The sequence below is a fragment of the Toxorhynchites rutilus genome, chromosome 2, assembly GCF_029784135.1.
Source record: "Toxorhynchites rutilus septentrionalis strain SRP chromosome 2, ASM2978413v1, whole genome shotgun sequence".
NCBI classification, from domain to species: domain Eukaryota; kingdom Metazoa; phylum Arthropoda; class Insecta; order Diptera; family Culicidae; genus Toxorhynchites; species Toxorhynchites rutilus.
In genome coordinates this window covers 203763180-203778353 of record NC_073745.1, presented here as the reverse complement: position 1 = coordinate 203778353, position 15174 = coordinate 203763180, and the positions used below count along the sequence as shown (strand labels likewise).

At 38.0% G+C, this 15174-nt stretch overlaps 1 protein-coding gene and 1 non-coding gene across 2 annotated transcripts in view; both read right to left on the bottom strand.

Moving 5' to 3' along the window:
- The window catches only part of LOC129767217 (uncharacterized), a 67927-nt gene extending 54552 nt beyond the window's left edge, over window positions 1–13375 (bottom strand). Inside the window, exon 1 of the mRNA XM_055767871.1 lies at window positions 12862–13375. Coding sequence (XP_055623846.1) covers window positions 12862–12908 — 47 coding nt within the window. The 5' untranslated portion in view covers window positions 12909–13375. The remainder of the gene's footprint in view (window positions 1–12861) is intronic.
- LOC129772346 (5S ribosomal RNA) lies at window positions 4312–4430 on the bottom strand. The gene has a single exon (XR_008742602.1). It is a non-coding gene; the product is annotated as a 5S ribosomal RNA (ribosomal RNA).
- Window positions 13376–15174: the final 1799 nt, after the last annotated feature.

The following is a 15174-nucleotide window of genomic DNA, read 5'->3' as shown; positions in this document are numbered from 1 at the left end:
AAGATACCACTTTTGACGAAAATCTGAGAACCACTACAGGGAATCTACCCTCGTTATAACGTACCCTCGATATAACGTCACTCGATATAAGGTACACATTTCCAAAGTGTAAAGGAAATGTAAAGGAAGTGTTTTTTTTCTGATAGAACAATGAATTATCTGTATTGTGATGCTAAAAGAAGTTTTGTACCTTTAATCAATCCCGAAATACAGCTGGTTTTGTAATTCCGGATTCTAAATGAATCAAGTTTTAATAAACAGTACGAAGGGAAACATCATGAGAAAGGCTGGCTTCGTCTTCTGATTGAAGTTATTCATTAATTTTACTGAAACAGCAACACAATAATGTATTATAGACTACGTTTGTGAGTACTCTATTAAGCTTCGATATAACGTACAATTCGATACAACGTACAATTTTGAAAGTGAATTGTACTTTATTGTACTTTTATATAATGTACTTTATATAATGGCTGTGTAATGATACTGCAGCGAAATTAAGAACGATCGAAGTTGAGCGGTTAGAGAACATTAATTTGGTTGATAGAAACAATCAAGTTTATTACAAATTTTTGTGATAAAATTAATAACAACACCTCACCTTATAAACTAACTGTTATGTTTTGAACTTCTAAAATGTTATTCAAATCCACTAATTCAGTTGTTTCACAACGATACCATGTACTAATTTTTCTCATGGCAGCAACAAAATTGTACTACGTATCCAATAACCTGGATAATCAATAGGTCACTTAGACTTAGACATAATCAACGGAATCTCGAATGATACTGATGACGTGTGACAGTTTAACCCGACCTCCAACGAGCCGCATATTTATTATTAAACAGGCTGCCTTGGAAGACATGATCAATAATTGATTTGAGATTAATATTTTAGCCCTCAAAATCGCTTTCTAATAACGGAACCTCGCTAGAGATTTATGTACGCTTGTGGTTCACTGATTCCATTTGTGCAGCCGTATAAAGTTTGATATATAGGACAGATTTCAATCGTTATAGCGCTGCTTTACGAAAAGCGAACTGACATATGACAGAAAGAATGGAAACAAGAAAGCCGTCTATAATATTTTAGTAGTAGAGACCCAGACTTGTTTGTGCAACAGAAACGTCTAGAAGTACCCCAAACATGTGCGCGCTCTCGAGAAGGAAGTTGATCGGACAGGTTTTGTGGAATTTTGAAAATACTTTATGATTATATCTCCTGGTGACGTGAAACGTGTTTCATCGGTGCAACAACACGTGGTGCGTATCGAACGTTTGCTATTTATTTATTCATTTATTGCAGAGTGTCGTAATGTCGTTACATTGAACGATTCCGAAAAAAACAATCAATTTTGATAGATTTTGTCAAAATTGCTTTGCCGTAATTAGCACTCTCGTGTGTCTTCTTCTCCTCGATGATTATGTCACATGACGAGGATTGGAAGCGCGGTGTCCACACTGTCTGCTCGTTTTCCAGTATGTTTATTTCAGTTCGATTCCGAGCCGGATGGCCTTGGTCATCGATTTCTGTCGTTCATCAGCTCAACAATGCCATTCACACTTGGGAGTAGAATTTGCATCATCTGTTTGTCTTGTTTTATTGCTTAACTTATGATGCTCAGACTAGGGACGTGTACTTTTATGTACAAAACTTCCGCATGTTTATCCTGTTCATCTATACTAGAGCGGGTTCCTGGATAGATCAAAGATAGATCAAGCCCCTGCGCTCGACCGTCGATGATAATCGCTTAAGGGTTCACAATCACGTGATTATTCCTACAAAATTATATCAGAGCGCGCTAAATGCGACGTTCCCCGGCGGGGAGGAGATTCCTCTGCCTGCTTTGAAAGTAAACATCGACTGGATGAATGGGCAGCAGCAGCAGCTAATCGGAAGTTGAACTTTGTATTTCACACTTTCGTCTGGTCCGATCCAGCTAGCTAGACAGACGCGACGCTTGCGCTATCACCATGAAACAATTTTGTTTTTTTTTCTTCTCGGTTTGATAAGCACACAACACTGTACTCAGTCTGTCGTAGCGCTCGAAAAAACCGGTTTTAGCGCGTGTGTTTGCGCACACGTCGATCGTGTGGTAAATCAGGCTTATGAATAATTGCTCATTTCGAGGTATTTCGCGATGATTGAAACCTTCGGCACGATATCTTGTGACGGTGGCTGGCGGTCCGTCCGTTGGCAGTTTTACGACTGCAATTATTTTCCTGTAGTGTTCCATTTGCAAACCATTGCATATCGTTCCCAGATTGGACAGATATCTGCTTCAAATCATAAGGTTCATATCAGATATCAGCCTCAAGCCCACATTTCATTCATTCTTTCAATGTTGGCGTAGTGTTTCGAAACAGGTTTGTTAAGTTTTAAGAAATTGAAAGCAAACATAAGATTTCCGTCATGTGATAGACAATGACTTTGCGGTGTCGCATTTGTAGCGAAACATAAAACATCTAGAACCAATATGATGAATGTGATGGCGAAATTCGCAAGCGTACGCAATAGCTTTCCATGGCACCCGAGGGTACTTTGGTACTTATGTATTAATGCCACCGGAGCCGAAATACAATAGAGAGCAATTTTATTGTTCGCACGGGCACTCAGCTATTTTGTATGTTGTTGTTGTTTTTTTTTTTTCCAAAATATATTTTTTATTAAGGCACATGTGGCGTTAGCCTGACGGGGCCGGGAGTCCAATATTTTGACAATTTTTGTCTTACAACTATGTTAGTAATATGTAACCGATTACTCGCGGTTGGCTCGAGGTTAGTATTACAAGTGTTCTCATAATTGGTATGTTGCAGTCTTCGATGCTCTATACGTGTGCCCGACACGGGCTACTTCCTATTGGGATGCAGCTGACCATTAATCAGCAACGCTCCCTAGTCTGTACCCCATATCTAGCGTGGTGCGTCTTTCTCGACTCGAGGAATCCAGGATAGAATGGTCACTAGCCGGCGCAATCATCAGTTCGTGTAGAGTTGTCATGAGCGGTACAACCTTTGGCTCTTGTTGAATGACCAGTGGACTGCACAACCTTCGGCCCGTGCATCTGTAAAGGATAGGAGGGATATGAAACGGGGACACAACGAAGGAAACATCATTAAACGTTGACATCGGCGTTTCTGAGGAACAGGTATAGATGAAGCAGAAGATCAGGATCCCGGCTACCTAAGATATCCCGGACGGGGATATCCGATTTTCTGCCTTGTGCTCTCAATGCTCTGGAGAGCTGAGAGCGGGCAGCATGGAACCGGATACACGACCAGACAACATGCTCGATGTCGTGGTAGCCATCGCCACAATCACAAAGATTGTTTGCTGCGAGCCCAATGCGATAGAGATGCGCGTTTAGGTTGTAGTGATTGGACATAAGCCGAGATATCACGCGAATGAAATCACGACCTACATTCAATCCCTTGAACCATGCACTCGTCGAGACCTTAGGGATAATCGTGTGTAACCAACGACCGAACTCATCTTCACTCCACATACGCTGCCAACTAACGAGTGTGTCCTGACGAGGAATGTGAAAAAATTCATTATAGGCAATTTGCCTATCAAAAAGTGTGCCTTCTGAAGCGCCCACCTTAGCTAGCGAGTCCGCTTTCTCATTCCCCGGAATCGAGCAATGAGAGGGAACCCATGCTAAGGTAATCTTGAATAATTTTTCGACCAAAACACTCAATAGATGTCTTATTCTTGTTAGGAAATAAGATGAGCGTTTATCAACCTTCATTGAGCGGATTGCCTCTATTGAGCTGAGACTGTCTGAAAAAATAAAATAATGGTCGATGGGCAGTGTTTCAATGATCCCTAGAGCATAGTATATCGCACCCATTTCTGCGACATACACGGAACAAGGATCTTTGAGTTTGAAAGAGGCACTGGAATTTTCATTGAAGATGCCGAAGCCAGTGGACCCGTTTATGTATGAACCGTCAGTAAAGAACATTTTATCAGATCCAACTTTCCCATATTTTTCCGAAAATATCGACGGAATAACATTGGAGCGTAGGTGATCAGGTATTCCATGGATTTTTTGTCGCATGGACAGATCAAAAATGACAGAGGAATTGCAAAAGTATGGGAAGCAAACTTGGTTGGAGATGCCTGGTGAAGGGTGCACGTCGTGGGTAAGGTACTCATGGTATAAAGACATAAAACTTGACTGAGGAGTCAGTTGGAGTAGATTTTCGAAGTTATCAATCACCAATGGATTCATGATCTTGCAACGGATGAGAAATCTGTAGGATAATTCTGTGAACCGAAGAGTAAGCGGGGGTACTCCTGCCAAATGCCAACGACACGCGACGTTCCCAAGCGGTCACCCATCTAAGTACTGATCGCGCCCGATGTTGCTTAACTTCGGTGATCGGACGAGAACCGGTGTTTTCAACATGGTATGATCGTTGATCGTATGTTGTTGTTGTTGCTTTGATATTTTTTGGTGCTACGAAAATACGTATTTGGGATTTGTGGTATTTACACATGACAGGGTGTCGATTCAAAACTCGAAAACAAATTCCCTGATATTCCCTGATTTTCCAGTAATATTTCAGAGGAATTCCAGATGTAGAATAGTAATTGAATTCTCTACTAGTACTCTGGCTGTAGTTTCTAAAACATTTAGTTAGTTTAAACAATTAATTTTTTTTATTCATTTTCCGTCAAACAAATGTAGACTACATACTTATATTTTAATGTTACAATGTTTTCTTAAGTTAAATATTATTCCTACAGTACATGTTTCTTTTTAGCTGTTTTTTATTCATTGTTGTGTCAATTAATTCGAAGTACTGATTGTATACACGCATCATGCGATTGGAGCGTTATTTGCATAATTTTTTGAGATTTGTGTAGTTGGCGCCCAGGTACATAGAAATTTGATTTTTCTAGTAATTCAGCTGATTGTACTCGTTGCGAAATCATTAACAAAAGAAAGCATTGCAAATTTACAGCGTTCCTTTAGTGCTTGGATGTTAATGAACATGCAGCGTGCTTCATATGAAGGAAGTGGAAATGAGGTCCAGTTCAACTTACGGAGTGCAAATAAGAGAAACTGTTTCTGGACTAACTCAATGCGTTCTTCATGTACGACCATATACGGGTTCCAAACGATGTTACAGTATTCCAGAATGGGCCTTACGTATGTGATATACAAAAGCTTGATTGTGTATGGTTCCTGGAAGTTATGTGAGAAGCGTTTGACAAAGCTTAACACACTATTTGTCTTATTGATTACAGAGTTGTAGTGTTTTATGAATGTGAGTTTACAGTCCAGGATGACACCTAGATCTCTAACTATTTCACATTTCTCTACATTTTGATTTCCAAGACGTATCACAATATTTGGTACGTGATTTTTTCTGCTAAATGTAATGGAGTTGCATTTTTTTACATTCAGTTTTAGTAGATTTTTATTACACCAAATATGAGTACATTTATTTCGTTTTGGAAAGCTTCGATGTCGTTTTGATTAACAATTTCCGCGAAAAGCTTCATGTCGTCTGCTTACACAAGTACATTTATATGCTTGAGAACGAAGGAAATGAAAAGAAGAGGACCAAGATGAGAGCCTTGAGAGCCTCCCGAAGTGACTTTTACTGGATTTGAGAGAAAATTTTGAAAATGAACAATTTGTTCACGGTTTGTTAGATAAGAATTCAGCCAGTTTAAGAGTCCTTGTTCCATTCAAATTTTCTGCAATTTGAAGAGTAGTAATGGAATGTCGATGCGATTCTTCGGAAAATGTGGTATATACTTCCTGAAAAAGATTAGAAATTTCGTTTGAAGAGCGCCCTACATCTTCATCGAGATGCATCTGCGATGGAAAGCTATTGCTATTGAGTTTAGACTTTACGTAATTAAAGAATTTCTTCGGACATGATTTGACTTCTGTTTCGACCTTTCTATTATACTCTTCGTGTGCACTTTTAATGGCAAAAATTTAGTTCTTTGGAATTTGAGATCTCCTGTAAGATATTTCTATAAATGAATTGTTTGTGATTTCTAATTAAATTAAAAGGCGATTGAGGAGTGTCGTTAAAGGTTAAAAATTGGATCCACTGATACAGTTCAAAGATATCTTGAAGGACCCTTAAACACTAGTACAGAATGAATCACTTTCATTTTGATTCGGATCAATTTCATGAAACTGTTACGATTTTGACGAAATGCTTTTTTTGTAACCTTTCGGCCCCCTTCTGCGCGTTTTCCAAAGTTTTCTTCGTTTCACCTCCAGAGATTTCGCTTCTGCTTCCCATAGCCGTTTTTTAACTTACTCAATAAATGACTCATCTAACGCAAAAGCTTCTTTCGTCCAACTTTCTTGTTTTCTAGATAAAGAGAATGAGAATTTCGTACTCGTTGAATTAACTAGCTCATCATTTTTATTGATGCCATCATACCAAAGTGAAACCTACCGTTATAAACTTGTTGCATAGCATAACTGTTTTCTCACGAATGTTTTCTAAAACATTCGGTATTAATGGAAAAGCCTTCTCAACGTTGAGGTTTCCACACGAGTCATAAGACCATTTTTGGTAAAAAGTTTCGTGAACCTATCCTTTCCAAAAATGTTCCAGTCGTTTATTTTTTCAGATCAATGTGAGCAAACTTGTTGTTTTTATTGCTATCAATATTGTATCAGTGCTAAGCCTGTTGGAGCTCCTCTGATATGTCTGAGTCAATAGTTTCTCGAATCGTTTTCCAGCCATTTTTTATCGGAATCAATGACGGCAAGATCAATGCTTCAAGATTTTCCCGTCGACGGGTTGACGAGTTTTTTTGAGTCCATCAATCTATAGATGAACCGTGTAAAATATGTAATCCGAAGCTACCCAAATTCAAGTATTTTTCTTCTCCATTTTGAAAGTCCTGTAGCAGCTCGCGTAATTTGACCAATTCACGCTAGATCTTCTCAGCTTTTGGTGTCGTCAAAAGTTTCTAAATACTGCAATCATCGAAATTTCAATTGGTGGATTTTGGTTTGTTCCAGATTGATGACGAAATTCCCTAATATTCCCTGATTTTCCCTGGCATAGTTTAAATTCCCTGATATTCCCTGATATTCAAGGATTTTCAAGGTAGTCGACACCCTGTATGAACACCACCGCAGCGCAGCCACCGCAATTTTCATTGTGGATTTCTTTCTTCATAATAAAGTTTACTCTGAGGTCAATGGAATGGGGATGAAGTACTCATTTAACGAGAATGAGGAATCGAGGTAGCCCCAAGCCACGAAGGTGACGAAATCTGAGTCGGCCGCCAACGCGCCGTCGGAAGCGGCGGTCTCTCGCAAGCGAACCTGTGTTCCACCGATTGTTCGGTTAGTTTGAAATATACAGAAGACGATCCTTTAGTTTGGTCGGACGGCATACGTTTAGCCGGTGTATTACGTTTGCCCGGTATCGATGGCTTGAAGCAACTAAATATACACACAATTATCTCTGTTTTGCGCTCTTCTCAACAGAAGCCCTTTCTGTTAATATTGCCAGTCTAGATTAGCTTAGCTGTCGTCATTTGAGGAGAGAGTTTTCCTACAGTCATGCGAAACCAATCACTGACAAAATTCCAGAACATTTATTTTCTTGGTGAGCTGACGATAGCCTAGCTTGATGATTCGTCACACAATTGTGTAGCTCAAAACATTAATGCTATGGCGCTAGTTAGACGCCATCAAAAAGGCCCTTGGAAAACTCTACTCTTTCCTCATATTACTCCTCCACCCCCATTGCTTTGAGAAAACCATTCGATCCCTTGCCGTCCAGCTCGCCCAGCAACGGTGTTGTCCAGTCGATGTCCTCACGAAGAATCAAGTTTGCCTTAGGTTAGGTTAGGTTTTGTTTTGTAGAGACTTTAAACTTTTCAGTTCATTCGTCTCTAGCCTTGAGAAAGGAAGGAAGGAAGGAAGGAAGGTTTTGTATTATAGAGAATTTAAACTTTTTCAGTTCATTCGTCTCTAGCCTTAAGAAAGGCCCTTGGAAAACTTTGCTCTACTTCTGAACTACACCTCCACCCTCATTGCCTTAAGAAAGGCACTCGATCCCTCGCCGTCCAGCTCGTCCAGCAACGATGTTGTCCAGTCGGTGTCCACACAAATAATGAAGTTTGCCCCAGCAAGATCCACTGTTTATACTCTAGGCGAATATTCCCCTTCGTTCTTCTTCTTTTCCTTTGTTCACGAAGACTTTACATCTTACGGTTTCCCCTTCGTTGCTCGTCGATAAATTGCTCGTTATTGACAGCTCTGTTCGGGAAAGCACACAAATGATCAGTATGAGGAAATGGGAATGCTTCCAATGTTCATCAATTTAAACCATATACAGACTATGGGATTGTAATGTATAGCATATCAAACAAATCTTAAGGAATTTCCGATTCGTTTGATATGTAAATCACCAGAATCCGTTTACGGTAAAAATAGTTATTAACGTTAACTTTATTTCATAAAAACGTGACCTGTTTTCTGATTTGGCACCCTTAATGAAAGACGTAGTTCTACGTCAAAAAGCGACTGCTCCGTCAAATAGTTCCGCAGAAATAAAGATCTGAAGCCCCTTGATCCAAACCATTCGAGAATTAGGGAATCGTAAAGTATGACATACAAATACTATTTGACAATTTTTATCTGGAGTGAAGTAAATTTGATGATAATATTTCCAAAAATCATAATCTCCTTCGCGTCTAAACATTCCTTCATAGCAAAGAACGAAGCAGGTTCGTCTAAGAATGTTCGATTGATACATTTAATTCACTCAACAAAATGCTTCAAAAAATATTACGTCTTTTTGTTTTTTTTTTTTTTGTCTTATGTGCCCCGTTTTCACTCCAGAATTATTTGGTCAGCCTATTTCTTAAGGATTTTTTTTTGTTTTTGGGAAATTCTAAATGAAAATCATCATAAATAATTTTCGTTTCAGATTATTTCATTGCTTGCAAAAAACTTTTCAAACTATCAATTAGAATATTTATTTGATACAGAAAAGATAAATTTCAACAATAATTTTTATTTCGAAAACGTGTTTTTTTCTTCCAATGCTAGAGTTTCTGCATTCCTACAAGCTATCAAAATCGGCTTCTTTGGTTATCCTGGTATGCTATAAAGTATCAGTAAATAAACAGCAAAATATTTTGTGTAAAAACTACGTAGTTCTGCAAACTATTTTCATTCGTGTGAGTAATTTTGGTGCGAGATATAAAAATTCAAGCATACCTTTCGAATAAGAGACCATAACAATGCTGTAGGAGCGTAATGACAATGTAAATGATTGTGTAGGGTTGAATAATAATGATAATGTGGACAATGTGGAATCTTGAATGAATATCATTACTGGTAATGACAACACACATAATCGTGTGTGAAGGCCGCTTTATGTGCGATTCAACGATGTTCGAAACCCATGTGAACTTGAATCTTTCGTGCAAATTCAATATTGGCACTGTTGGTTTTATCAAACAATGCGGTCTCTTTGATATGGTCAAATATTCTCTATATTAAACATTTCATATTCTCCGCTATCGAATCCATAGTCAATAACATCATTTGTAAACAATCTATATCCATTTATCATCGATAATCCGTGTTCCCCTAAATGCTGACTTCATTCTGGCTGCACAAAAGAAATAGGATTGGGAGAGAAGAAGATAGTGTTTACACGAGCAAGTGAGACAATTGACAAATTTCATGCCAACTCGACTGGCCGTTGGCAACACCATCTCAAATAACAGTGAAACGTTGTGGGTGTAAAGACATGGGTAATTTAAGCAACTTTGCATACTTGAAATATTCGAAAAATAATTAGGCTGTCTTTTGGAAAAAGCCAAAAATTTTCATAATTTTTTACCAAAAATTATAACTTAAAAACTATGATACCTACAAAATTCATATCAAAGGATGAAATGTAGGAAATTGTTTAAATTTTTACAAAAAATACAAAAAAAAATTAAATTAAAATTAAAAAATTAAATTAAATTAAAATTCATTTTTCTCAAAAACGTATATTTTTTAAAATTCCCAAAAATATATATATGAATAGCCCTTACAATTTCCAACAAGTCGTCCATACATCCGAAGATGGGCACTTTCACAGGGAAAAAGTTTTTCGAACAACAACTTTGTTATATTTTCTTTGAAAAAAATACAACTTATCCTAATTTTAAAGTCAAGATAGCGATATAGTGTATTCGACAAAGTTTTAGATCTGATTAAAATATGAACTTTTATCGAAGACGCCAACTTCCATCTGTTATAGTTTTTGGAATATATGTCATTTTTGTATGAAGACTCCTGAAAAAATAATGTTTTGCTCGTATCAATTTTGTGTGTTACATTTTTATGTATGAATTATCACATTTTAAATGCTCTGCTAACCTTTCTCTATTTAGAAACATGTCAAACATGAGAATTTACACACAAAATTGTTATGAGCAAAACATTATTTTTTCCAGGAGTATTCATAGAAAAATCTAAAACTTTATCGAATACACCATTGCGCTATCTTTTTTTTTTATCCCATTTATTTATTTAAGGCTCATTAGCATTTTAGCTGTAACAGAGCCGAATTTTAATCGTGTACATGTCACATGGTTATCATATCTATAATTAGCACATTACACAGTTGCCATTCGCCAGTATTCCTTCTATACCACTACATATGGTACATTCACACAGTAGCCATTTAGGCGTAAGGGTATTCTTTCTGTTCTTCCATTATCCAGTTGGACCACCGGACAGCGGAGACAGTTGATTGATCATTGTTGAGTTATTTATAGAACAGTAGCCCGATGTGTCTGGCAGAGCAGAGCAGTTGTATGGATGAATCGATCTTATTTCGACCGTGGATCGATCTCCATCGCTGATGATTGTTGCGTGGACGTAGCTATTCTGTAACAACACAAAGATGGTCAATGAGGGCCCTGAGTTTTGAACTCACGATCGATCGCTTACTAAGCGAACGCGCAACCAATGTGGCTACGGAGACCCCCTTTCCTGCGCTATCTTGACTTGAAACAAAATTAGGATAAGTTGTTTTTTTAAACGAGAACATGAAAAAGTTGTTGTTCAAAAAACTTTTTCCCTGTAAAAGTGCCCATCTTCCGATGTATAGACGTCTTGTTGGAAATTTCGAGGGGTATTCATATATATATTTTTGAGAATATTAAAAAAATCCGTTTTTGAGAAAAATCAATTTTAGTTTTTAAAATAACTTTTTTGTCATGGAAATTTTTTTCCAAAAAACTTTTGGTATTTTTTTGTGAAAATTTAAACAACTTCCCACATTTCATCTTTCGACAATAATTTTGTAGGTATCATAGTTTTTAAATTATAATTTTTTGTAAAAAATCGAGAAAAAAAAATATTGGCTTCCAAAAAGTAGTCTAATTCTTTTTCGAATATTCCAAGTATGCAAAGTTGCTTAAATGACCCATGTCTTCACACCCACAACGTTTCACAACTATCTGAGATGGTGCTGCCAACTGCTAAGACGAGTTGGCATGAAATTCGTCAATTGTCACTCATTTCGCAATCACAACTAAATGAATTTCCAAGCGGGCGCCAGTTTATATACAGATCTATGTGATTTCAATAGCCCATTTTTAAACGTATTGAAAAAACTTTCGGGTCACATAACTGAATCGAATGAAGTGATTATCATACCACTCCGTTCAGCCGGCAAAGTGGTATTAACGTTCAAAACCTTGCACTCTAAATGTAATACTCTCATTTTCTCTACTGGAGGCTGTAAATAATCGAGCCTGTCCTGTATTATATTTTGTTCGTTTTTTCGCAACTAATATCAAAACATCGATGTAGATTTATTGAAACGCGCTATTCAAACAATAATGTAACCATTGTATAATTCATCAAACGTCACTCAATAATTATTCTATGATTTCTTATATTTTTTTCGTGGCAGAAAAAACAGTGGATTTGAAAGAAAAGTAGACCGAAGTTGACTTCTATTGCAGGGTCTTGATTCGACTTAATTAATTCTAATCAATTTTGGTTCTCATTCATTCATTCATTCTTTTTCCGTTATTTACTAACTAGACTTTAAAGAGGATATCATCGGTCCGGAAGTTGAGATTGACACCGTTTTAGCTTATGATGATAAAAATGGAGTTCATGTTAAAATTACAGCTTCTCCAATTAACCGAATAATTGTACGACACATTAACTTAACAAGGAAGAATCAGGTTATAATTGTTGAATTGTAATGTTTACAAAAAAATAACATTTTAATGAAAACGTTGGAATCACACGTCCAGAACATCAAAACAGTTCGCTTTTGATTGGTACTGACCTTGTACCACTACCTGTATATCCCAAAAAATCTGCTTCTACCCGTCTTTCTACAATTTACTCAAGTTCTTTATGAAATCTTTCCCTGCTGCTGGATGGGAATGAATAAGTCAATGCTACTACAGTGAATCCGTTAAACTGGATTCCATTAAACTTTTTTCATCGATATTGAAGAAACTCAATTGTCATTTTGCCATTTCCGTCCGAAGAAAAAATTCCTTTTTGGACACAACCCCACCCCCCATCCCGAGTTTATATAATTTTATGAAACACATATCCAAAGCAATACAAGGTGTCTGTGTGTAAAAAATGTGTAAAAGTTTTCAAGCCTCAACCTTCGCCCATCCATAAATCGGTGTCATAGACATTTTTCAGGGCGATGTCACTCTAACGAAGTTTCGTAGTTTTTCGGGGAATCACTCGAGACGGAGGGGAGGGGGGAAACAATCTGCCACAAAAATCTTGGGAAGCTCGTCTCGCTCCAACAAACCGTTTTAACAAGTTGGAACAATCGGATGAAAATTAGATCACTTTCGCTTACCGGCTATTTTCCAGGTTGGTTGTCAGATCGGTATTATATCCGCTCATTTTGTGTGAATTTTTGACACCACGTTTCTCTCTTCAACGGGAACCTCTTTCTAATCGATAACACACCACCAGCTAGCTATTGCACTGCACTTAACAATTTCACTATTCGTTTTTTTTTCCTTATGAAGGCTTTCTTCACAGACCAATGAAAACGATATATTGGGAAGAGTATCCCTCTAGTGATTCACGCCCAGCATTGAATAAGCACAAGTATACGCTTCCTGGTTTACACTATTCTACAATTGGCGAAAAGCACCTTTGCTTCTGTCACACCGAACTGCTAGAAAACAGATTTTCCGCTTACACCTGCGTTACAACACAACTATCGCGGCAGAGAGACGAGTGATGAAAATTTTGAAATCTTTTCCTTCCAAGTACCAATGCACTGCTTCTCGGCGAAAAGAAATAGCACACAACCAGCGCGACCGAGCTTCTGAATCTGAGTGTTGTACAGCCTTGGTTTGAAATTTACTATGACTACTCGTTCGGCGGCCCTCGCATCGAACGGCTCTGTTGTTTCGTAGCACTCCACAAGGCTGTGGTGGTGTATGTATATGTGTGGGTTGAGCGATACTTGGCTCGTGCTGCACATACACAAGGTGTCTCGCGTATTATGAAAACGTGGAATTATTGCAGCAACTCATATGTGTTGCATGTTCCGTAGCGTTATTTAGTTGCTGATACTGATGCAGAAATGAGTGTGAATCACAATTAAAATAATACATTTTAGATGTGACATTGTTATTACAAAATAACGAGCAACAGAATACATCGGGATTGTATTTAACTTTAAATCGCTGTTAATCAAATGTGTTACCTATAAGTCGAGTATCTTGATCTGTTGTGTGTTTTTAATGCGTCTTCATCGTATGTAAACATTCGTTTATCCGTACACTGTGATAAGTCACTTGATCAGAATGAGACCTATACTTTTCGTAGACGGAATTTCAGCATCATATTGTATAAAAATTCAAATCAAATTGTAATGACGATTCAAATCGATATATCATCAATCACTTAAATGCTACACCCGTTTTATTATAGATTTGCCACACACAAAATTTACCTCCGTGCCACGCGAATGCATACTACTAGCAACTGTCAACCAGCATCATTCATGCATTTTTTGGTCTGCCAAAGAGAAAAAAAACCAGATAGTCACAGCACACACACACCACCGCGGCTGGTTCGACATCGGATGATCGTACGACGTGCTCTGATTGGTCCATTGCGGCAGGCGTGCTGGATATACAAACGGGTACGAAACGCCGCACTCACCAACACCTGTGTGTGTGTGTGTGTGTGTGTGTGTTCATTTTGGCTGGGAGGATATCAACGCGCTTGTGTTGCGACAATCAGCTGAGGTGTTCTCCACTGCGTTCGCGTAGCAGAAATGCGCCTGATAGTGGCGGCGACTGTTGTTATTGCTGCTATTCGGTACGCTTCAAGCGCCCATGTGTGGGCCGCGGGAGGAAATACAATTGCAGCACTGGTCTCCGCGCGCTGAGCCGTTACAATCATCGCTTATTATTGAATCAATTCGTTAATCTGGTCACAAGCAATGACTGCGAAACACGAGACCGCGCTGCGATAAGTATAGCTATAAGAAATTTGCACAATAGTTCGTCTCGAGTAGTGTGGCTTTTGTGATAAGCAGCGAGTAATTGGTTTTGATTTGTATTACTTAATATATGACAAGCATTCAACAATAACAAAACGCTACAAAAACGTGTCACTTTTTGAATTGAAATAGGTAGACTTTTATACATACAGTTCCTCAACTTCTTATTACAAACCGATTTGCTCTTTTTTTTATAAATTCAATGAAGGTAAAACATGCTGTGAAATATTTCACGATTGAAACGGTCATCGATTCGTATTTATGACTGTATTAGACGAGTTTTTTCATATAAACTGGCAGCACCATGCAGCATAATGAACCGTTGCACTCGACTAGTGATGTCTAAATTTTTCAATAATTCGATCATCTACTAATCTAAAATTCTCAGCAGACGTAGAACCACACCAAAGGTTGTCAATTTAAATATGTAACTTATGAAATATAAGTGTAAGAAATCGAATAAAATAGGCAATTCAAATATAATTTCGTAAACGATCGAGAGAAGGACAGAAGGAAAACATTACACGATAAACGCGAGCCGAGTGTTCGATCCTAAAATAAACAACCTTTCGGGAGCGGGTGCAATAAAACAGTGAAAGGAAAGGGACCAAAACGATCGCACACATCTCCTATCGCGCTTAGCCC